The 23940-nt window shown below is 37.2% G+C and overlaps 1 protein-coding gene across 1 annotated transcript in view; it reads right to left on the bottom strand.

Annotated features, from left to right (window-relative positions):
• Window positions 1-23940, bottom strand: part of Pclo (piccolo presynaptic cytomatrix protein) — a 328544-nt gene that overhangs the window by 178804 nt on the left and 125800 nt on the right. The window contains exon 4 of the mRNA XM_051152077.1: window positions 7347-8051. Within this exon, the coding sequence (XP_051008034.1) occupies window positions 7347-8051 (705 nt within the window). The remainder of the gene's footprint in view (window positions 1-7346; window positions 8052-23940) is intronic.

Below are 23940 nucleotides of genomic sequence, written 5' to 3'. Positions count from 1 at the left end.
TGTGATTTGCTTCATGATTTAAGGCACCTACAAATTATTTTTTTTTATTACTGCTATTAATCATTTTTAAAAGGATTTCAACATATCTGAACTTGGCATCCATTTACCTTTCTTGTAGCTGACTGGTTCATAACAGGGCTTCATTAATAACACTAATTAGAAGGGAAAGTTAGATGCAAACTAGAGTCCATAAGCTGGATCTTGTGTTTCCTAATTATTGATCTTCAAAATGGTCATTTGAAGTACCACAAACTAGGATATGGCCAAAGGATTCATGTGAAGGCAACATAATGTAGACCAGTTTCTCATTACACTAATCTAAATGATTGGAAAATTTGCTTAGGTGCATCAAAAATTTAACAGTGTACTTATTTAAAGAAAAACATTAACTTATTGAATGAAATAATATTTAAATATATAAATGTAACAAACATATTTATTACAACATACGTAGCACAAATACAGGTATATAACATATTCCCTTTGTCACTTGAATAATGAGGAATTTGACATTTTTATTATCTATCTCATTTTTACATTTTATCTTAAATAGCATTTAGAATATAACCTCTGAAAATTCTCTAAATAATGTCCTTCCACTGAAGAACGGATAAAGAAACTATTCTTCATTTACACAATAGAGTACTATTCAGCTATCGAAAACAAAGAAAAGTTGAAATTTGCAGGCAAAGAGATGGAACTATAGGCAATCATCCTGAAAGAAGTAACTCAGACACACATTGCATATACTCACTCATAAGTGGATGTTAGCCACTTAATTAAGGTTAACCACATTACAATACACAGACTGATGTGCCAACCAGGGTCCATGTGGGATGTGGACATAGACCTTCTGCTCAGATGTAGTACATAGGCAGCACAGTCTCCTTGTGGGTCCCACAATATGGAAAAAAGTTACTACTTCTGACATGGACTCAGACCCCTAATGTTTGCTGTCACCCTGGCAGGGTGGCCTTGCTAGGCCACACAGGAAGAGGATACAGGTAGTACAGATGATCCTGGATAAGCTGAGGGACTAGGGGAGGGAGAAAAAGGAGGTGAGAAAGGACATGGATGGGATTAGGAGGTGATGAAGGAAGTGGCTGCAATTGGGATGTAAAGAATTTAAACTGCAGAACAAGCAGGTAATCTATATTGCTAATCCTACTACATGGGAATAGCTCTGAGACTGCTGAGATATGAAGGTCTATGCATAGACAAGGCTTTATGTTGGTCACAGATTCTCTGTGACCTATAATTAGAGGCCATTCTTTGTATCACATGAAGGAAGATTGACAGGTGTCTTACTTCTGCTCATACAATGAGCAGAGAGCCAGCCTTAATTTCTCTGTGCATCCTGCACACCTCATATAATCACGATGTTAGAGCTGTATAATGCTTGTGAGAAATTATGTTTTCAGAACAAAACAACAGGGCACTGATGCTGGATCAGACATGACAGAATTCTTTCAGCATGCTGGATGCTGACACCCTGCATACTCCATGTTCCAGCCCCAGGAGTCTCAGTTGCTCTTACCCATCAGAACTGGACAGCTCTCAGGATAGCATGGTAGAAAGCTTCTAATGTCCTCTCCCTCCCTCCCTCAGTACTCAGACAGGGGAGCCCTTTTCTTCTAATATCTGACATTCAGAAATTTAGAGGCACCAAGATAGGAAAGATATGTTCTTCAAGGCTGTCAAATACAAATAGCCAACACACTATGAATGTAACATTTATATAATTCCAGATTGTGTCATGGTTCTTCTTGCCATAAGTAATCTATTGTATATAGGTGCAATAATATAAATATATATGTACAAAACTAAAATAATAAAAAAATAAAAAGAAGGAAAGCATCTGATTCTAATTGGTCCAGCATTTCAGATTGTTCCACTCAGGACTCCTATTAAGCCTAGAATTTCTCAACATTAAGAAACTTGACCACAAATGCTATCTCTGGCTTGCTTAACCATTTCCCCCAATTTGGGGGGGGGGGGGGCTTCAAAGGTATTATTTGTCCTAAATCAGCCTGAAGAAATCTTAAGAGAATGATGTCCTATTTCCTCAAAGGAGGGTTGGGTAAGTTTCTCTTTCCTCTCTTGGTCTATAGGTGCTTATGTTCATCGGGAGTTAGTTATAAGTTATTTTTGGTCTTATACAGAGAGAAAACTAAGTTGGACTCAGGGATGTCTCTCTTTTCCTTTACCTTTCTTTCATAGGTAAAGAGATAGGTACTGAAAAGAAAGAAAGGGGGATATATAAATATTTAGTGAGGATAGAACAAAAGTTAGATGACTGAATCTACTCTTATACTCAAGGCTTTAATTGTCACTCACAAATAAGGTTATTTTAAATTCATTGGTATAGAATTTTGTATATTGAAGCAAATCACGGTCATGTCAAATACTAATCTAATTTTATCACATGAATATATATTCTAGGTCTAACAGATAGATATGAGTCTACAGATATATAAGGTAAAATAGTTAAACAAGATCTTCAAAGCCTCAGAGATCTACTAATATAGCATTTAAAGATATTTTTTTTTATTATTCTAAGAATTCTTTGACAATAAGACAACTTAACTCCTGGCAACACCCAGCCTGCCTCAAAGAATATGATGAGCATCAACAAACTTCCTTATAGAGTTGGCTTCAAATATGGCAAACAAGCCACTGGGCAAAATGTCCTCATGTCTGCCACAGACAGAATTTTGCCTAAAAATAGGCAAGCTTGGTGAAGGCAGAGTCAACAGCTGCACTCTGTAGAGACAAGGTAAGCAAGTCCTCAATAGTTTCTGCGTCACAAATATGTCTGTCAGATATATTGGGCTAGAAGGCCAGAGATGATGCTTCAAAAGTATAGAGAGTGTTGGGTGGCTGTTCAAGTAGTAAACTGTCTCAGTCAGATTTTTCATTTTAGAAACTGCTCATCTGCACTTGCAATTCACTCAGGTATTTAAGTTTTATCCCTTCTCAAATCTCTGATGGGGTTGAAGAAAAGATAGTTTAGTCTTACAATTAAGTTTAGTTGGTTAGGAGTGAAGATGTTTTTAGATTAAGATATATGTTTTAAGCTAATAGAGATGAGATATGATAGATATTGATCTTCATTCAGAAATTCAGACCCAACAAGATAGAAAAGATGTTTACTTCAAGCTTACCAAATACAAATAGCGAAATCAGTATGAATGTAACATTTATATAATTCCTGAGTGTCTTGTGGTTTCCTCCTGCTGTATATAGTTTATTTTATTTATGTATAATAATATAAATGTATACACTAAAAAAGAAACATAATGAAAATGTTAGTCCAAAAAAGAATAAATTTTCTTATTTAGGCTTTGTTCTCTTGCATACAAACTTTATATCTTTGATGCAGTCAGGTAGAGAGAATAGTGACATTATAGGAACAGATTTAAAACCGCAATGGAATTTTCAATTTCACAAAGAAAATATTTTCTGTTTTTTATAATAAGCATTACATTCCATTGCACTGGCCTATATTATATTGCACGTTTTCCATGCACTGAATTTTAGCAACACGAGATTTGTTTATCTATGCATTTAAAATAATTACTCAAAAATTTTAGGGACTAAGTTTTAATTTTTTAAATTAATAATCAACAGCAGGGGCTCGAGAATCCCCTTCTCTGTGAGCATTCCATACTTTTACTGCACACTAGGCCAGTTGGAGAGAAGGCAGTAATGAGGTATAACCATTGAAACTCTTCAGATGGTGGTGTACTTTGTGGGGTACCAGTAGGAGGAAAAGCTCAGAAATACATATGCTCTGTCAAATTTGTCTGTGCTCTTTCCACAAAAGTTGAGTCTGGGAGCACTCCACGTGGAAAGAAAACAGAACTTTCTGAAGATTAAGTAAAGATCTAAGATATGTATAAACTATGCAAAAATAGATAACAGCAAGTGCTGGCTAATTTTTTCTAGACTTGATTTTAAATGAACTAAAAGCACACAGGGGATAGCTTTACTCATTTATAGAAACCTTATGTTAAGATGGACTGAAAATATGAGTATCTAAATCACCGCAATCAAGATTGAGTCCATAAAACTGAGCCCAAGAAGTTGTAGCAGTTCACCAGAACACTTTCTTATTTATTTCTCACTCTGATTATGCAGACACAAAATGATTTGGGCATTATATTCAGTGTCTGTAGATAACCTGAATATTAACCCTTCACTTATTTTAAAGAGAAACCAAGTTCCACACTAAAGTCTGTGTTAATTTTAGTTTCCGTCTAGAGGACTATAACTATCAATATAATATATGAGATAAAGACTTCAAAAGTCTCCTGCTTGCCTAAGTAGGGAAGAACACAGAATTTTAAAGCAACGGGACATAAAAATGTAAAACCAAAAAGCTTAAAGAGGTATACTTTCAAATATATTATATTCAAATACATGCATTTAGATATATCATTAAAATTTACTTAATAAACATATTTTGGAAATTTGAATAAAGAAACTAACTGAAGTAGCAACAAAGAAATAAAAACAACACAATATTACAACTGACCAACTGATAAATGAATATAAAGTAGTAAACACATACAAGTGGTTAAAAATATCCAAAAGATTGTGCCAACAGCTGCAAAAAGAGATGAATAAGGAAAGACCAAATGTCAGAAGTGTCCTGGGAGAAAGTCATCATAGGCGGTGGCTGTGAGCAGAGTCTTTATAATCAGAACTGTGCCAAAATCCTCTTTCTGCTGGTTTTCTCCAAGCATACTTGTATTGGGGGTAAAAAAAATCTGATTTCCCTGTTTTTAAAACAGCCATCATAATGTTTATACTAGCAATAGCTGAGTAGTTTGGTGAGGGGAGAAAGGATTTTTTTAAGTACCTAGAATGTAGTGAGCAGTAATTGAGCAGTATTACTTGGATTTTAAAATGTCAATATAAAAATGCTACTGGGAAAAATGTCCTTGTTTCTGCCACAGACAGAATTCTGCCTAAAAATAGGCAAGCTTGGATGCAGGCAGAGTAACAGCAAAACTCTGCCAAGACAGGGTAAGCAAGTCCTCAATAGTCCCTGCCTCACACATATGCCTGTCAGAAACATTGGGTCAGAAGGATGATGCTCCAACATTATAGAAAGTTTTAGGTGACTGTTCAGGCAACAAACTGTCTCTGCCATGTTCTCATTTTGGAAGCTGTTAACCTGCACTTCCTATATACTCAGGCAATTAATTTTATTCCTTCTCGAGTCTCTGACAGTCTTGAAGACCAGAGTTGAATTTTATAATTAAGCTTAGTGTTTTAGGGGATAAGATGCTTTTACATCTAGATAGATGTTTTAATTGGTAAAGAAAAGATATGATAGATATTGATTTATATTCAGAATTTTCGACTCACCAAGATAGCAAAGATTTTTTCTTCAAGGTTGCCAAATACAAATAGCCAAAACACTATGAATGTAACTTTTATGTAATTCCAACTATTTTCGTTGTTCTTCTTTCTGTATGTAGTTTATTATATATAAAAAATGTGTGTGTGTAATAATATAAATGTATATGTAAAAACAGAACAGTAACAAAAATTAGAAAAAAACAAAAATAAATAAGTCAATATAGGGAGTTCTGCAGCAGGAGTTGTTGACTTTCAGTCATGGGATAAGGGGAGAGTACCAAAAGATAGCAATTCAGATGGGGCTTCTTCGATGGGCCTGCAGGGAAGGTACTGTATAGATGTACATAGGAAACCCCACAGCAGTTGCAGATGGGAGAAAACAATCAGTGCATAAGACTCACATGGAAGTGTTTGTGGTCTTGAGTTTTCACTTGCAGAGGATGCAATGGGTGCAGGAAAGTTACAGTGTAGCCAGACACCATAAGGTGGAAAAGTCAAGTTAAGCTATTTAGACAGGACTGCCCATTGTTGGGTGTAGATAGCTGAGTATAGATAGCCTGTCCTCTATGTAAAGACCCAAGGCAGGAAAACAAAGCATTAGAGTTTTTATGATATCATTTAAATGCGAGACAGAAAGGTTTGTTCTTGATGTTAGAAATAGATTGATGGTATTGGTATCCATTAATTTCCTGATAAATGTTTACATGGTCTACAAAATACTAATGTAAAATTGGAAGTTATACTGTAAGGAAAAAAATATAGTGAAGCAATCACTTTATTTGTTCACTGTTAATGCTTATTATTTCATAAAGAAGAGATACAGTTTGTGTTATATAGTTCCTGCTAAACCACCTTTTTAATAGTAGCTAAGTGTCAGACAGAACAATAACACACACATAAACAAAGATCAACTGCTGATAAAACCTACAAGGCAAAGAACCCACAAGGGAATCACTAGAAACTCTCACTTCTGTATTGCTAAAGCATTTGCCATTCAAGGTAAAACAATGACAAATTAAATGAGATCCAAAATGGGATAAGCAAAAAATGTTTGACAGTGACAGGAAAACTTAATGGAATCTGCATCTATAACCATTATGAAAATAACAAACTCAGGAACTCAGTGAAGCAGTAAGTAAAAGGAAGTTCTTATGATCAATAATGGTTTGGAGGACAAAGGCCGGAAAAAGCGAAACATCACTAGCATTGCATTAGCACCTGAAAGACAAGAGGCAGGTAAAGGACAGTGTTGCTATTACAGAAGGCCAAAAGTAGGTAAGGGCTCTCTAGGAAAGTGAGTGACAGTCAAACACGTTGAGCTTGAATTTACAGTGAGGTGTTAAGGGGAACTATCTACTTTGGTACATGAAAACACAGTTGTGAAACTCAAAAGTAGAGACACATATGCACATGTGAATTTAAGGGTTATTCACGTGACTCATCTCCATAGAAAAGAAGGGATACTCAAAAGAAAAAAATATTTGGAGACTGGCAAAGAAAAAGCCTGGAAATGGCAAGTGCAGAACCCACCAAAGATGATCAGACAGAGAAGGTAAGAGAGTGGAGATGGGCTAGCAGCCATGTGTCAAAGTACAGACAACATGCAACCTCCCAGAGTCTAATTCAAGGTTGCAATTGTAATTTCTACTTGGGATTTGAAAAGTATTACAGGTAAGTTTTCTATGAATCATTAATATTGTCTATGAGTTAAAGGTATTTAATTAGATATATTAATAAGATGTTTTGTAGATGACTAAGCTACTTCTGTTTTTATTCCTATGTATGTATGTATGTATATATGTATGTATGTATGTATGTATACACACATATGTGTAACAATAAAAATCAAAGAAAAAGATTTGAAAAGCAATTCACAGTTTAAAAGTTTTCTCGTCCATCGTACCCTTAGTCAGCTCAGGAACTAAGTAAATGTAGTGTACATCAAGACTATGATAGTAGGAAACAGGACTTCCTACCTTTTCTTTGCCAGGCTCCACAAGATCATACTTTGCACTGCCTTCTGCCTGTGGCTGTTTGGCTGCTTTGCTTTCTTTCTCTCCTTCCTTGGGCAACGTCTCAGGTGTGCCCCATGGCAGAGCTTCAGTTCTGGTCTCCTGCTGCCCAGCTTCTACCTTTGCAGCCACCCTGCCCGTGGGCTCCTCTTCTGGAATTTGTACATGAGTTTTAAGCATTTCATGTTTCTTCTCCCCCTCTGAAGTCTTTGGCTTTATTTCTGGGGCTAATTTCTTATCTTCGGGGGTTGGCTTCTTTTCTTCAAGTGATGGTTTTTTTTCAGCAGGTGGCTTCTTTTCCTTTTTATCTTCAGATAATGGTTGTTCTTCTTCAGATGGTGGTTTCTTTTCTTGTAGGGCTGAAATTTTGCTTTTCTCTACTTTAGTCTCTTCTACTTTTTGCTCTGCAGTCCCAATTGGAGGGGTTTTCTCAATCAATGGTGTTTCCTTTTCTGGGATCGGTTTTTCAGTTTCCTTCTTTACTTCTGTTTCCTTCTTTATGAATTTTGTGAGGGCTGCTGAGGGTGCTTTCTGTGACAATGGTTCTCCAGGGGTGGGTACAGGGGATGCTTTGGATCCTGATGATGCAGGTGGCATCTTGCTCATATCTCCAAGTTGTCCTGATATTGCCCTCTGTGTCTGACAGTTTAAACAAAGCCACTCTTGAATCTGCAAAAGAAACAGGAACAAAAAAGATGAAGAGTATTGCAGACTTTCTATCCTAGGGATTTAATCAAGATGAAAAGGGATATAAGAAGGGCTCAGGGAAATTATTCATTTAGGGGCTTGTGATGGAAAGGAGTATGTAAAGTTGAAAAAAATTGTTTTATACGTAATTTCTCCAAACTTAGCATTTCCTTCATGAATTTACTCAAATACAATGATATTTCTTGATAATTTTAATTTTCTTAAAAATTAAGCAGAGGTGATCTGAACTTGGTTTACCAACACTTTATCTCTTTGTATCAACCAAATAAAATTCCACTGAGTAGCACAAAATTTTCAAGAGCCACTCTATCATCTTTCTAGTCAATAAACTAATCCATTTTAATACTAATCACATGTAGTCATTTTTTAGGCAGATGGATGTTAGTTCACATTGTTGGGCATGTTTTCCCAAAACATATTCAATTTTTCTAACTGAGATGTTTCCTTATGTGACTGCCGCTCCAGGAATCATAAGTTGTATGTCCCTTCAGCAGATTACCTTAGGTGGTACTCGGCTATCCACTTTCCTATTTTAGTAGAACATTGAGTAAATAAAAGAGGAACCTCCATTTTGAGAAACTGCCAGCTCACTGTTTTGCAGTTTAAGCAATGAAAACTACACTCTGAAAGGAACACCTGAAAAACGATCACACAGGAGGCAGATGGCACACATTCTCCTTGAATTTTGTGTTTGGTGTTTTGTCCTCCATTGTATCTATTTTAAGATAAGAGATAAAGGCTGTACATGTTGCTTCTTTCTAATTATTATCATTTAATGTGTATTTATTATGCAAGAAGCATGTTGGGAAGGTCCTATGAATAAGGCTGCCTTCTTTCTTATTTTGCACTGTCTCCAGATAAATTTAACTCAAATGCTTTTGATACCGGCTCTCCCTCCAGGTGCTGGCTTACATCCCTTACAGAAAAATCACACACTGTTGTAAAATACTCTTAGAGACAGTTTCATTTTGTCCACTTCTTTTAATTCTTTAGGGATGTTAACAATGGTGCTTAATATATTTGAATATTTTGTAATCTGTAAGGGGCTATGCATCCTTAATTTCTTATCTAAAGTGCAAAGCTGAAAGCCCACTGTTGAGTTCAGTAAGGCCTATCTGTAAAGCATTAGGATGTATTTGGGTCCCTTTGCTTTTGGTGTGATCTCTTATTATTAACTTTCTTTTTCTTTCTTTCTTTCTTTCTTTCTTTCTTTCTTTCTTTCTTTCTTTCTTTCTCTTTTTCTCTTTTTGAGACAGGGTTTCTCTGTGTAGCCTTGGCTGACCTGGAACTCTTTCTTTAAACCAGGTTGGCCTCAAACTCAGAGATCCACCTGCCTCCCAAAGTGCTGGGCTTAAAAGTGTGTGCCACCAATGATTGGCAATATATCAATATCAATCTTTCTTAAGGTTCTCTGAAGGCGTTTCTGGTGTGAACCACAGTTTTACAGAACAACTCCATCCATAAGTCATGGGGAAGAAAATGACTTGACCACTTGTAACATTGTGAGTGACTCAGCTCTGTGCTGAATAGTCTGTAAAGATAGTACATACAGAAAGTCAATCTTGATCTATACTATGGTTTCAAAACACATTACTTGATTGAAAAACATCTTAAGATATTTCATTATTCATATTTTGGGTATGGCATTTAAAAAACAGACAAAAATACCAATCTCACAGTGTTGTTTTGTCACAAGGTTTCTAAAAATCACATGCAGGTGTGTACTAAACATTCTCATCAGGCCATTTCCCAATTTACATAAGCTGGGGACGTTTAATCTAGCATGATAACTGTCTGCATTTCATTGGGAAGTTTTGTCTATTATAATATTCTGGGTTTTTTTGGTGAAATTACTCTTATCTAGTTGTCATATATTGAGTATATTGCAAGTACCACAGAACACATGGCTTTGTAAAAAGGACATGCGTTGAGAAAGTGAAGCACATTGGTATTTGGAATATAGTATATATATTTTTTCATAACTTTTAAAATTTAGGTAAGAGGGTTAACATTGAATAATATATATATATTCCACTATATCAAATAAAACACATAATTTCTCCAATTTATAGTATGTTTTGTAAAGTTATAAAGCAGTGGCAACTATACCACCAGCATCTGTCACGTGAACAGAAGGCAGTGCAGCTCTAAGAGATAACAGTCAGCTACGAATCTTGAAACTTACAACAGCCCTCTGCCTTCAAGTGGTACCTGCACGAGAGTGGAACAAATGTTAAGGAAGGGAACCAGTTTTTGGTTGGATTTATGTCACACTCCCGAGATGGATTTTACATCTGACAGCGTTAATGAGGCCAAGAACTCGAGGCCAGATAAGTCATGGGCTGTAGGGAAACTCTACCATCATCATTCTGCTAAGTCAACAGAGCAATCAAATGATTGCTGATGACATACTGTCATACCTACAGATAAGTCCACTTCTCAACTCTCATCACAGAATCTTCTTACCATAACTAACATTGAAAACCACAATGGACAATGTGCAAAGATTAAGAGAGTTTAGAATATCCTGCCCTACATATGGTATCTGTGTCACATTTCTGAATTCAAGGCTTAGAGTTCTATGTAGAAGAGGGAATGGAAAGATTGTAAGAGCCATAATGCTGGATGACTTCAAGGAAACAGCATTTTCCAGACACAGCAGGGCAGATGCATCTATGAATTCACATAGACTATAGCAACATTCACATGACCTGTACATGTATAATAAAGTCAGACAAAATACTATCACAGAAGAGAGGAAGTAGTCATAAATTCCTATACCTGTCAAAGGAGCTCTTCATGATTGATAAATTCTGGAAAAAATTAATTCAGTTTTTTTTTCCATGGAGTGACTCTGGCTATACCAATCACAATATGTGGCACCCCCCCATCCTCAAGAATATTTGCCCAATACAAATCAGACTCCATTTGTTTCCTGGCTTGTTTTAAGAGAAAGAAAGTACATGAAGTTGTTTAGATATAGAGGTTGAGGAGGATCTGAGATGAGTTGTAGAAAGAAAAATCATAAAATCAAAATATATTATATAACATCTACAAGACAACTCTTATACCTAAGGCTTAGAGACCATCATGGAAAATGAGGGGGGAAAGTTTTATAATCCAGAAGACCAGGAAATCTGCTGTAAAATTCTACAGGGATTTTAACTGAACAACATGGCTGCTCTGGCAAGGGATCATATCTAAAGACCTATGTTTGTATGATATAGCTGGAATGCCAAAACACCACACATCTTTAATCCCCCTGGCTGGAATACAGTTATGCACTTAGTATACACCTTGAATACCAAACAATGATATCTAATTGAGGGACAGACAAGTGACTGATCAGAGAAGGATCTGAGAGAATAGAACTGTCCAACTCCCTAGAGAACAGCACAGGAAAGAGGCTATCTAAGAGCACACAAGGAGAGGCAGTTGAGTTGAGTTGAGCTGAGTTGTTGAGTTGAGTTGAGTTGCATTCTTTAGTTGGGTGCAGTTGAAGCAATTCAGTGAGAAACTGAGAGAAGCCAGATGAAATCAGTTAGGTTGGAGAGGGGTTTAAGCCAGAACAACTGAGTTGAAGCAGCCAGCTAGAGTTCAGGAAGAGCTAGAAAGGGTGAGTTTATACTCCAATAAGCCTCCAAGGTGACATTTTCATCTGGCAAAAAAAAAATTACATTTACTATTGTGTTTCCTAGAGATAAGTGGGAAGCTTAACCCATGATCCTTCAACTAGGTCTGAACAAGTACTATACCAATAAAGATTCTAAAATGGAAGTGGAGAACCTCACAGGGCCCCACTCATAGACACAAACTACAGGCCACTAAATGTTGAAAGTGGGAGAAACAATATTCCTTAGGGATGATCCTCCTATGTTATTATTCCATAACAAGTGGTCAGCCCTGACATTGTATATATATATATATATATATATATATATATATATATATATATATATAGTATTAAACAAACTGAATATGTTGTATTTATATATTTAGGCATATATTATCAACTAAACCAAAGAGGCCAAAAATTTGAGAGGGTACAAAGTGGGAATATGGGAGAAACTTCTGTTTTATCCAGACATTTTATTTGTAAAGACATTTCCAATGCTGATTTTACTATCCCTCTTACCTCTACTAAATATAGATGTTTATGGAAACATTTTCAAACATACAGATATCAATTTTGAGGTTCTCAAGTCATGTCTATTGTTTTTATGCATTTTTCTGATGTTAATGTTTTTTTTTTTCAAGGATATTCTTATTAGTGTCAGTGGAGCAAACTACAATAAAAGATTTTTCCAGATTCTGGCTATTACAAATAAAGCTGCTATGAAAACAGTTGACCAAACGCTACTTGATGCGGGACTCTGGGCAGAGTGCTGAGAGTGGTATGGAAGAATGGGGCATACAGGTGGAAGGACATAGTGGATTCAAGAGCCCCACAAAGAGACCACCAACGCTGGTGGATTTGGAATCAGAGCAGCCTGCACAAACTGTTGCACCAACCAAGGACAATGCATGCAGTAAATCTAGATCCCCTGTTCAGATCTAGCCAATGGACAGGTCATTCTCCACGGTTGTGGGGAGAGCAGGGACTCCCTATGACAGGAATTCTAGAGCCCCTGATTTGGTTACTTCCCCTTGGTGGAGAGGCCTGGTGGCACACAAAGGAAGGGGAAGCAGGCTAGCCAGATGAGACATGTTATACTGTGATCATATGGTGGGGGAGGAGATCTCCTCTGTCACAAGCCTAGGGAAGGCGAATAGGGTGAAAGAGGGAGAAGGGATGGGACAACACAATTGAGGGGATCACAATCAGGATGCAATGTGAATAAATTATAGTAAATTAAAATAAAAAGATGTTTCATCTATGTTATTATTAAATAAACAAAATCAGAAGCCTCCATGGTAAAAATAATCACATTCTTATTTACTTTTTTAATGTAAGTTGCTAGAGCATAAAAATGCATAACCAAGTAGAGAAAATTCTGATAAATAAGAAGTGGATAAAAATAAATATTCTGATCACATAATATTCAAACACATTCAATTGTCAGCTAGAACATCTTAGGAAAATGCATTTATTTTAAGATCAAATTATCAAAGCTTGTTCAAAACAAAACAACACTCCAAAAATCCATTAATCTTTTTTTTTTTTTTTTTTTTTTTTTTTTTTTTTTATTTATTTTTTTTTATTTTTATTTTTTTTTTTATTAATTTATTCTTGTTACATCTCAATGTTTATCCCATCCCTTGTATCCTCCCATTCCTCCCCCCCCCCATTTTCCCATTATTCCCCTCCCCTATGACTGTTCCTGAGGGGGATTACGTCCCCCTATATATTCTCATAGGGTATCAAGTCTCTTCTTGGCTACTTGCTGTCCTTCCTCTGAGTGCCACCAGGTCTCCCCCTCCAGGGGACATGGTCAAATGTGAGGCACCAGAGTATATGAGAAAGTCGTATCACACTCTCCACTCAACTGTGGAGAATATTCTGACCATTGGCTAGATCTGGGAAGGGGTTTAAAGTTTACCTCCTGTATTGTCCTTGGCTGGTGCCTTAGTTTGAGCGGGACCCCTGGGCCCAAATCTGCCTATCATATTGTTCTACTTGTAGATTTCTAGGACCCTCTGGATCCTTTTATTTTGCTGTTCTCCCATGCGTCTCTCATTTAGAGTCCCAATAGGATGCCTTCCCCTCTGTCCCAGTTTACTGGTAAGTGAAGGCTTTAGTGGGACATGCCCCTTGGGCTAGTATGCAGATATAAGTGAGTATATACCATTTGATTCTTTCTGCTTCTGGGTTAACTCACTCATTATGATCATTTCTAGCTCAATCCATTTATCCACAAATTTCGGGAATTCCTTGTTTTAATAGCTGAGTAGTATTCCATAGTGTATATGTACCACAGTTTCTTTATCCACTCTTCTACTGAGGGACACTTAGGCTGTTTCCATGTTCTGGCTATTATGAATAAGGCTGCTATGAACATGGTTGAGCAAATTTTCTTGTTGTGTGCTGGAGCATCTTCTGGGTATATTCCAAGGAGTGGAATAGCTGGGTCTTGAGGAAGCCCTATTCCCATTTTTCTGAGATAGCACCAGATAGATTTCCAAAGTGGCTGTACTAGTTTGCATTCCCACCAGCAATGAAGAAGTGTTCCTCTCTCCACATCCTCGCCAGCATGTGGTGTCGCTTGAATTTTTGATCTTAGCCATTCTGATGGGTGTAAGATGGAATCTCAGAGTTGTTTTGATTTGCATTTCCCTGATGACTAAGGAGGTTGAGCATTTCTTTAAGTGTTTCTCAGCCATTTGATACTCCTCTGTTGAGAATTCTCTGTTTAGTTCCAAGCCCCATTTCTCAATTGGGTTATTCGGTTTGGTGGTGTTTAATTTCTTGAGTTCTTTATATATTTTGGATATACACAAATGACAAGCTTGCAGAGGAAGAAATTAGGAAAACCACACCCTTCACATTAGCCACAAGCAATATAAAATATCTAGGAGTTACCCTAACTAAGCAAGTGAAGGACTTGTATGAAAAAAATTTCAAAACTCTGAAGAAAGAGATTGAAGATGACCTGAGAAGATGGCGTGATCTTCCTTGCTCATGGATCGGGAGAATTAACATAGTAAAAATGGCCATCCTACCAAAAGCAATCTACAGATTCAATGCAATCCCTATCAAAATAACCACACAATTTTTAAAGACATTGAAAGTTCAATTCTGAACTTCATATGGAAAAACAAAAACCCAGAATAGCTAAAACAATCTTGTACAATAAAAGATGCTCCGGAGGAATCTCCATACCTGATCTCAAAACTGTACTATAAAGCAATAGTACTTAAAACAGCATGGTACTGGCACAGCAACAGGCTGGTTGATCAGTGGAATCGAATCGAAGACCCAGATATGAATCCACACACATATGGTCACTTGATTTTTGACAAAGAAGCCAAATCCATTCAATGGAAAAAGGATAGCATCTTCAACAAATGGTGCTGGTCTAACTGGAGGTCTATGTGTAAAAAAATGAAACTGGACCCATATTTGTCACCTTGCACAAAACTCAAATCCAAGTGGATTAAAGACCTCAACATAAAACCAGAGACACTAACTCACTTAGAAGAAAAAGTGGGAAAGAGCCTGGAACATATTGGCACAGGAGACAACTTCCTGAACAGAACACCAACGGCCCAGGCCTTAATGTCAACCATTAATAAATGGGACCTCATGAGGCTGAGAAGCTTCTGTAAGGCAGGAGACACTGTCAAGAGAACAAAGCGACAGCCTACAGACTGGGAAAAAATCTTCACCAACCCTACATCTGACAAATCCATTAATCTTAACAGGAGAGTAGGAAATGAAGCCAATAAAAAAAGAAACATAAAAGGGACTGTGCTGTGCTACTCAGCATTTTTCCATCAATAAGTAATTTGCTCTATGTAAGATTTCAGCTGTAACTATAGCAACAGTACCATTAAGTAAAAATCTCAGAATTCAGAGCTGCTTATTTTCTTTTCTAAGTATTTTTTTTTGGGAGCATGAATATAAGACCTGCAGCAGGTAGAAAATTTACCAATAGACTTAAAATGCATTAGACATCATGGTCAAAGTACAATATATATGCATTCATATTTGTATCTGAGAAATCTTACAAATAGCATTTTTCATTAATTTTCATTAAAAGACCAATTGGACAGATTTGAAAACTAACACAATTTCCTTCAATAGAAATAATGAACCAGAGGCCATAGCCTTGTCTTACAACTGAGGGAGCTGCAGTTAAAACAGAATTTTGTGCCTTGGGCACATTTTGGTTCAACAACAAGATACTTAAGTAATAAGTTAACATTTTGATGACTCATTGATATGTGTAACATTTAGAATGTTATCTATACAATTAATTAATTTACTTATAAATCATATCCTAAAAAGATTTAAAAATATTTAAGTGTGTGTGTGTTTGTGTCAGGCGTCAGGCACCATGTGCACATGTGAACGCCGTGGCCCAGGTAGAGGACAGAGAGGTCAAAAGGTTATTGGATCCTTGGAGTTGGTCTTACTACATGGATGTGGGTGCTGGGACTTGTACCTGGGTTCTCTAGAAGAGCGACAAATGCTCTTAAACACTGAGAAATCTCTCCAGGCCTAGACATCATCTTTCATTTACCAACAGGTCCAAAAGTTTGTGAGTAGTATTAACTGAGACTTGTCATTTGCATCAGTAATTCACACAATCTTAGCTATATAATATTCTATTTATCTAGGACCCTGTACTCTTAAATGTAATATAATATCCTAAACTGTCTTCTTTTACTTACGAATGCAGTGTTTTTGTTATTTGTAAGGGAGAAAAGTTTTAAAGTAACTTTTATTCTCCTGGCGCAATTGTTGGCTGGGAGGCTTACTGCCTCCTTCTGCAAACCTAGGCCTAATCCTGGAAGCTTCTAGCCTCTGTACAACCAAATTTAGGCCTAAAATGTTTTAGCCTCTGAGACTTACTGCTGAATAAGCTCACCTTTCATTTTCTTTCTGAGCTCTTGCCTGGCTGGTTCAATTCAGCTGTTTTGGCTCAAACTCTTCTCCGAGTTATTTAATCTGCCATCCCTTGGCCCAAAATTGTTTTCTTGGCCTCAAACTAAATCAAAAATCTTCTGGTTTCTCATTTTCCAGCCTGTTCAGTCTTTCAGTCTCCACCTGAGTTCTCTCTCTCTGCAAACTATCTCTCTATTACTGTTCTGGTAAAAACTGCCTCCTCTGTCTGAAAAACTGCCTCTGAAAGTGGCTTCCCTTTTCACTCTCTTCCCCTGATAGTTGGGTGTATACAATTCTGTTAAATCTTCTCTGATTTGTCACCTTTTCCATCACTCAATTAGACATAACTTTCAAACATGGGTGTTTCCTTCTACAAACTAACTTTACCTTCACTTGGGATTAAAGCGATGTATCACAAAGCCTGGGTCTAAGCTTTCTTTTACCTGATACTTGCTCTATAGCAATCTGGCCTTGAATTCAGATCTGCTTGCCTCTGTCTCCTGGATTAAAGGCATGTGTGTATTCCAGATGGAACACACAGACTTAGAAGATTTTTGGATGTGCTCTCTTAACAGAATAGCCATGTTCCAAATAAACACTCTTCTACACAAAAGGATAGCATTGAAAGTTGAGAATGCTTTTTCCCCGACTATACAATCAATTATTCAGACTATGAAATTAAGATGGTAGAAATCTTTGATCATAGGATTTACCATTTACAAATATGAAAATGAAGCAGGCATGCTGGTGCAAGTCTGTCATATCATCACTTCAGAGCTGATGGCAAGAAGACCAGAATTCAGGGCCTGTTTCTGCTACATAATGAATTCAAGATTAACATGAGCTACATAAGATAGCTTTAAAAACAAATGTATGCAAAATGGTTTACTTGTGAGACTTTTACTTCTTATTCTGCCTCCTAAAAATGAACCAAATGTGGTTAAAGTCCTTTTATTACCACATATTATAAAATAACAGTATATAGTTTTCGTCATATTTCTGGTCTTTTGTGATTGTTAGAGTAATGACTCCGGGCTGGAGAGATGGCTCAGGTGTTAAGGGTCCTGTCTGCTCATGCAGATGTCTTGAGTTCAATTCTCAGCAACCACATGGTGGCTCACAGCCATCTATAATTTGATCTGATGCCCTCTTCTGGCCTGCAGGTGTACATATAGACAGAGCACTCACATATATAAAAATAAAAAAGAAAGAAAGGAATGTTTAAAGAAAAAAAAAGAATGACTCACGTACAAAATACAACATCTAACAATGTGTTCTTTCTTAGTTGTTCATATGTACAAAATGAATTATATAAAAGGCAACACAAAATAAGCATACTCACACACACACACACACACACACACACACACACACACACACACACACACACATACATGTGAGTATCCTCATATGTAAAACTGGGAATTAGATGACTTATGGAGTTAGAATAGAATGATTAACTATAAGGTTAAGGATCAATATAAAAATTCTTGCAGACTAAGGGGACCTGGGAAAAACATAAAGTTTTAAGGTTCTTAGTCTAAGCTGATCAATGGTCATGACAATGTTCATCATTGCTTTTATGTATGTTCACTTCTGCAATGCTACACAGATCTATATACCCAAACACAGTTGCTCTGTTTCTTTCTTTAGAAGTATAAATGTCTGTTTCCATACATGCAAAATATGTTAACAACATTTCCATAAATAGCCACATGCTAACTAATATCATATATACCACATAATATATACAATGGTATTATATATTATAATTAGTGATTCAAAATATTCTGCAAATACAATTCCATGCTTTTTGTTTGTAATTTTGGTGTTCATTTATAGTGACCTAAACCAGAATCTCTGGTTTCTTTCTTATCATAATGCATATACATTTTCCTAAACTCAAAAATATCTCAGAGGGATAATTTAAAGAGTTAGATACATAACACATAATTTCATGTCTGAATTAATTAAAATATCTGTACATTATTGCATTGAGACAATAGTAACTGAATTCACTTAAGGAAATCATGGGTTTAGGTTCTTCTAATACTATCACCACCATTGTAGGATGTTTGATCCCATTGTGAACCCTGAGATTGAGAACTGTTAAAACTTTATTCTAAATTTTGGTATGGCTCAGTCTTTGATCCTAGAGCTTTCTGTTTACTGAAAACAAGTACATGTGGTGTGGCTCAGCCCTTGCACAGACCTGTAATCGAAGAGCTTTCTGTAAACAGGCTTAAATAAAATTAACCCCATTAGGATTCTGCTTCAGTCTGCCTACTTGTGATGTCATTGCTTACCTGCCACAGGGGCTGCGTGGCCTTGTCCAGGGACATATAAAAGGACAAACCATCCACATGACCTCCTCTCTCTCTCTCTCTCTCCTCCCTCTCTCTCTACTCTCTCTTCTTCTCACTCTTCCTGTCTCTGTCTCTCTCTGTCTGTCTCTCTGGGGTACCCTTTCCCCCTTTTCTTCTCCCCCTATGCTCATTTAATAAATCCAATATAACATAATATCTGGTACCTTGTATCTATCATTTTCTTATATAAATATATTTCTTATATATATATATATATATATATATATATATATATATATATATATATAAACCCTAGGTCAAGAGGCAGAGAAAGCAACCAGAGTGACAGGAAGTGAACATGGAGGAAAATAGAGACTGAGAGAAGGTCCAGAGGACAAAGAGAGTATACAGGAAGTGTAAAGGAGAGATATTGAGTTGAAAAGTATTTAAGACAGCAGGGAAAAGGAAGAAGAGCTCTTTCCTTCTGGGACTAGAGCTGAGTAGGAAGGTCAGCTAAGTCCTTCCCCTTATCTCTGAGCTAGCAGGCTTTCATCCCAGCACCTGTGTCATGAGTCTTATTGGTAACTTTGAATGATAGGGATTTTGTATTTAAAACAACACATCACCATGTGTCAAAAAGCACAAGTAAGAGAAGAATTTAGCCCTGTGGAGGTGGTGCACACCTTCAATCCCAACACTCAGGGAGACAGAGGCAGGCAGATCTCTGTGCGTTCCAGGCCAACCTGTTCTACAAAATGAGTTCTAGGACAGCCAAGGACATACAGAGAAAACCTACGAAGAAGAAGAAGAAGAAGAAGAAGAAGAAGAAGAAGAAGAAGAAGAAGAAGAAGAAGAAGAAGAAGAAGAGGAGGAGGAGGAGGAGGAGGAGGAGGAGGAGGAGGAGGAGGAGGAGGAGGAGGAGGAGGAGGAGAGGGTGTTTTTTTGGTTGGTTTCGTTTTTAGCTTACAGCTTGAGCACAGTATGGAAGTCAGTCTAGAAGCAAAGAGTGAAGGATGCTCGTGCTTCTTTAGCTCCCTCCTTTTCATCCAGTCTGAGACTATCCCATGGAATGGGGCAGTCCACAGGTAAGCTGGGCCTACCCACTTTAATTTACCTAATCTCACAAATGTGCCTTACAGACTTGCCCATAGACTTGTCTCCAATGCAATCTTAGAGTCTACCAATTTGACAGATGACATAAACTACTAAATTCAGCATTAGTTCACAGATACTGATATGACAAAATTCCATATCCTTATCAGCTAGTGTGCCCCAGAAATAAATTTATTTTAATCCTGTAGCCTGGGAAGTCCATGAAACCAGAGGAAGACATCAAGCTGTGATGGACTGTAGAGGAAGAGTCAAGTAACATCCCATGCCTCCTTCACAAGAAGACCAATCACATTCATGAGTCTCTGCCATAGTGACTACATATTACATGTGCTGTGTGTATGAGTGTGCATCTGGGTGTACATGCACATGTTTAGACATGTACCTTGAGGTATTTTCTTCAATTGTTCCTTTGCTGAATTGGACCTGCCAATTTGAACAATTTAGCTAGCCAGACTGCCTTAGGGATACCATCAAAGCCCTACTCAAAGGATCGGATTAAAAAGAGGGACAGTACACACAACCACACAACACCAACTTGACTTCTGTTTGTTGAAACTGTATAGAGATATTATACACAATTTTCCAATAAATACCACATAGGTTTTTCAATGGTCAATAATATGTGTGTTGGGCATAAAGAATAAGTTTCTAATGAATACCCTTGATCTATGGACCCAATGTACTTCGTAGAAGGTGAAGATGTGACTGAATCATTCAGAGACACTGAATGAGTTGAGAAGAGGAGGGACAGACAGACAGGGCAATCATGCCAGAGATACAAAGACTGCATTTCACCATCCTGTATTATTATTAAAGCTACTGCAGGAGTTGTTTGAGAAGAAACACTGAAGTCCGAGAATGATCGGGGCAAGCGTGTTACATACAGGGAAGCAGTTGAAGTCTCCCCACCTTGAGTACTAAGCTAAGACAAATGTAGATTCTAGTCATAAAGTGGTCATTTTGAAAGACTCTGATAAAGACCATATGATAAAAAAAAAAAAATCATCACTGCTGTGTGAGCCTGTGAGCATGTGCATCAGGCTGGGCAAAACACAAAAATAAAACAGAAATTCTAATTTTTAAAACAAAGTAGGTTCATTTGTATGTCACTTCCTCCACTGGCTACTTCCACTGAAGAGGACCAGTCTTCCCTGAAGGAATGCCATTGCCTTGCAGAGCTGCACGCTTGTGTAGATGACTAGGACAGCAACAACAGAAACTGAATGGTGGAATTAACATTGCTAGGAAAGAAAAAAATATCTGTCCCAATTTACAAGGAATATGGTGATTTAAAAATAGAGAAGAAACAGATTCAGGAGAGAAGACTGGATAGAATGTGTGGACCCTGTGGCTATGCTTTATCTCACTAAATTCTCACCCCAAGTTAGGAGTTTCTACAATTATATTTATTATGCAAATGCAGAAAATGAAATGTGGAAACTCAAAACAATATTCTCAGTATCCAATGGAAAGAATAGGAAGGCTGAAGAGATATGGGCACAACTCTGTAGAGTCAGATGCAAAAAGATACAGAAGCTAGTTAAATCAGAATTAGTGGTGAAATTCCTACAACTCCTTCATACAAAGAAAGAGAGCAGAGAGCCGACTCTTAATACCTTCCTTTAGTCAGAAGAAACCACATGAGCATTTTATGCAGAATCATTAATAAGAGTAGGTAGAAGTCCAGCAGTTTTAGTATACTTAAGCAAAGGAAAAATGAGAATTTCACAGATGTGGAAGGCAATATTGCTTGCAATGAGGCTAACAGTATCTCAAAAGGTTTTGCAAATGTCTTCTTTTTTCCTTCTTTCTTTTCTTTTGGTAAGGTATCATTATGTAGCCTGGCTGGCCTCAAACTCAGAGACTCACTTGCTTCTACCTCCAAATTGCTGTATAAGATTAATGGCATGTGCCACCAAATCTAGCCCTGACGCCATTTTTTAAAAATAAATGAACTGAGTGCTTTGCTAATGATTTTCTTCTTAATCTTGAATTGTTTAGCTTCTACTTGTAATGCTTATTTTTAATCTTTCTTAAGTAGCCTATAAAATCAGCTATTTTTTAGTTGTGATTAAATTTGTAGAATGAGGAGTGTGTGTGTGTGTGTGTGTGTGTGTGTGTGTGTGTGTGTGTGTGTGTGTGAAAATTTGCAGACATGTTGATGTTAAGATCATTGCTATCATTCCTATGACACGATCCATATTGGTTTTGGAGGTAGGGTCAGTCTCTCAGAAAACTGGAATTCTCCAAGTAGGCTAGGCTGGCTGGCTAGGGAACTCCTGGGTCTACTTATCTTTTCCTCATCAGTGCTGGGATTACAACCCTGTGCCTCCACATTGAGCTTTTTAATAGGTTCTGGATGACTGAGCTGAGGTCCTACTGCTTGCCCCGCAAGTACATTACCAACTGAATCCTTTCCCCTGGCCAGAAGTAGGTGACAAGGGCAGCAACAGAACTATCCAATGAATATTGGACCCGGAGCAGAAACTTATCTATAGGTATCATCTTTTACTGTAAGGTAGTATAAAATTAGTAGTTATATATGCTAATTCTTATACAGCAATGCTCAGAACTCTTTCCTATCTTGCTTTTCTTCTAGTTTTTTAAAACAGCAAAACAAAGTAGTTCGTAAAGAATAAATAAAAATGTTTTCTATACTTTGTACACATTAAAGCATACCTAGAGACCACTGAAGAAATTTTCTTTCTGAGAGAAACTACTGACATACTGAAAATCTCATTCAATCCATTTCTCATTCCATATATATTCACAAATAATGCATGGGACTGTGTTAACACAGACATTAAAGTTATCATTGCTTAGTAAATGTTCCCATAGTCTAGTAGAAGAAATGAAAACAATGCTTATAATAACAGTGGAAGACATCAAGAAAGTACAAAAGTGTTGTAACTCGTGTAGAGGACAGTTTGAGTTTGCAAAGTAACAAGTGAGATGGTGCAGTGAGACAACTGTGAACACAAGGTGGAGAGGTCAATTTGCAAAGGAATGCATTCTACAGAGAACAAAAGTGTGCTTGAAAGAGGGACAGTGGCTGAAATAGGATTCTCAATCTAAAGATTTTGCTCTCAGTCAGTTCTTCCAGTGGAGTAGAACCCATACCCTGTATTTACTTCAATTTAAATAGAAGGAGTCTCTATTTAAAAATGTGTCATGATTACAGAGCTATAGGAAAACAAAAGAAAATATCTCAGACACAGGCACGGGTAAAAGCTTTCTGAATAACCACCATAGCCTAGAAAATCGCCTCAAGATTTAATGGGATCAAATAAATTCAAAACTTCAGCACCGAAAAAACAATTGTCAGTAGTACAAACTGAAATTCTGTAGAAGGGGAGGAACATCTTCGCTAGCTATACTTCAGATACATAGAATTACATAAATTAAACACAATCACACAACATAATCTGTTGATCACTAAGTGGACTGATGAACTCAAAAGAATTAATGAAAAGGGAGGAAACAAGTGACAACAGATATTTTTAATAAGGGTTCAAAATATTTAGCAACCTGAGGAACGCTACTCAAACCTAGTTTAGAAGTATATCTCGCCTGTCAGCATAGCTACCACCAAACACAAACGAAAAGGAACCAAGGAATGCTGGTGAATATGTGAGGAAAGAAGAATTGCTATCCATTGCTGGTGGGAATGTAAAGTGCTGCACTAATTTTCCTTAGCATTGTGTGTGGGGGAGGGCTGTCCCTGATGTGGACTCTGCTGCTTGCTTTGATCACTTTCCCCCTATAGGATTGCCTTGCCAGGCCACAGGGGAAAGGGAAGAGCTCAGTCCTGAAGGGACTTGATGAGCTGGCATGGGTGGGTATGGAGGTTCTCCTTCTCTGAGGTATTAGGGAAGGAAGGGTG

The sequence above is a fragment of the Acomys russatus genome, chromosome 10 (assembly GCF_903995435.1).
Source record: "Acomys russatus chromosome 10, mAcoRus1.1, whole genome shotgun sequence".
Taxonomy (NCBI): domain Eukaryota; kingdom Metazoa; phylum Chordata; class Mammalia; order Rodentia; family Muridae; genus Acomys; species Acomys russatus.
Note: the sequence above shows the minus strand (reverse complement) of the source record. Positions and strands in the feature narration are given on the sequence as shown.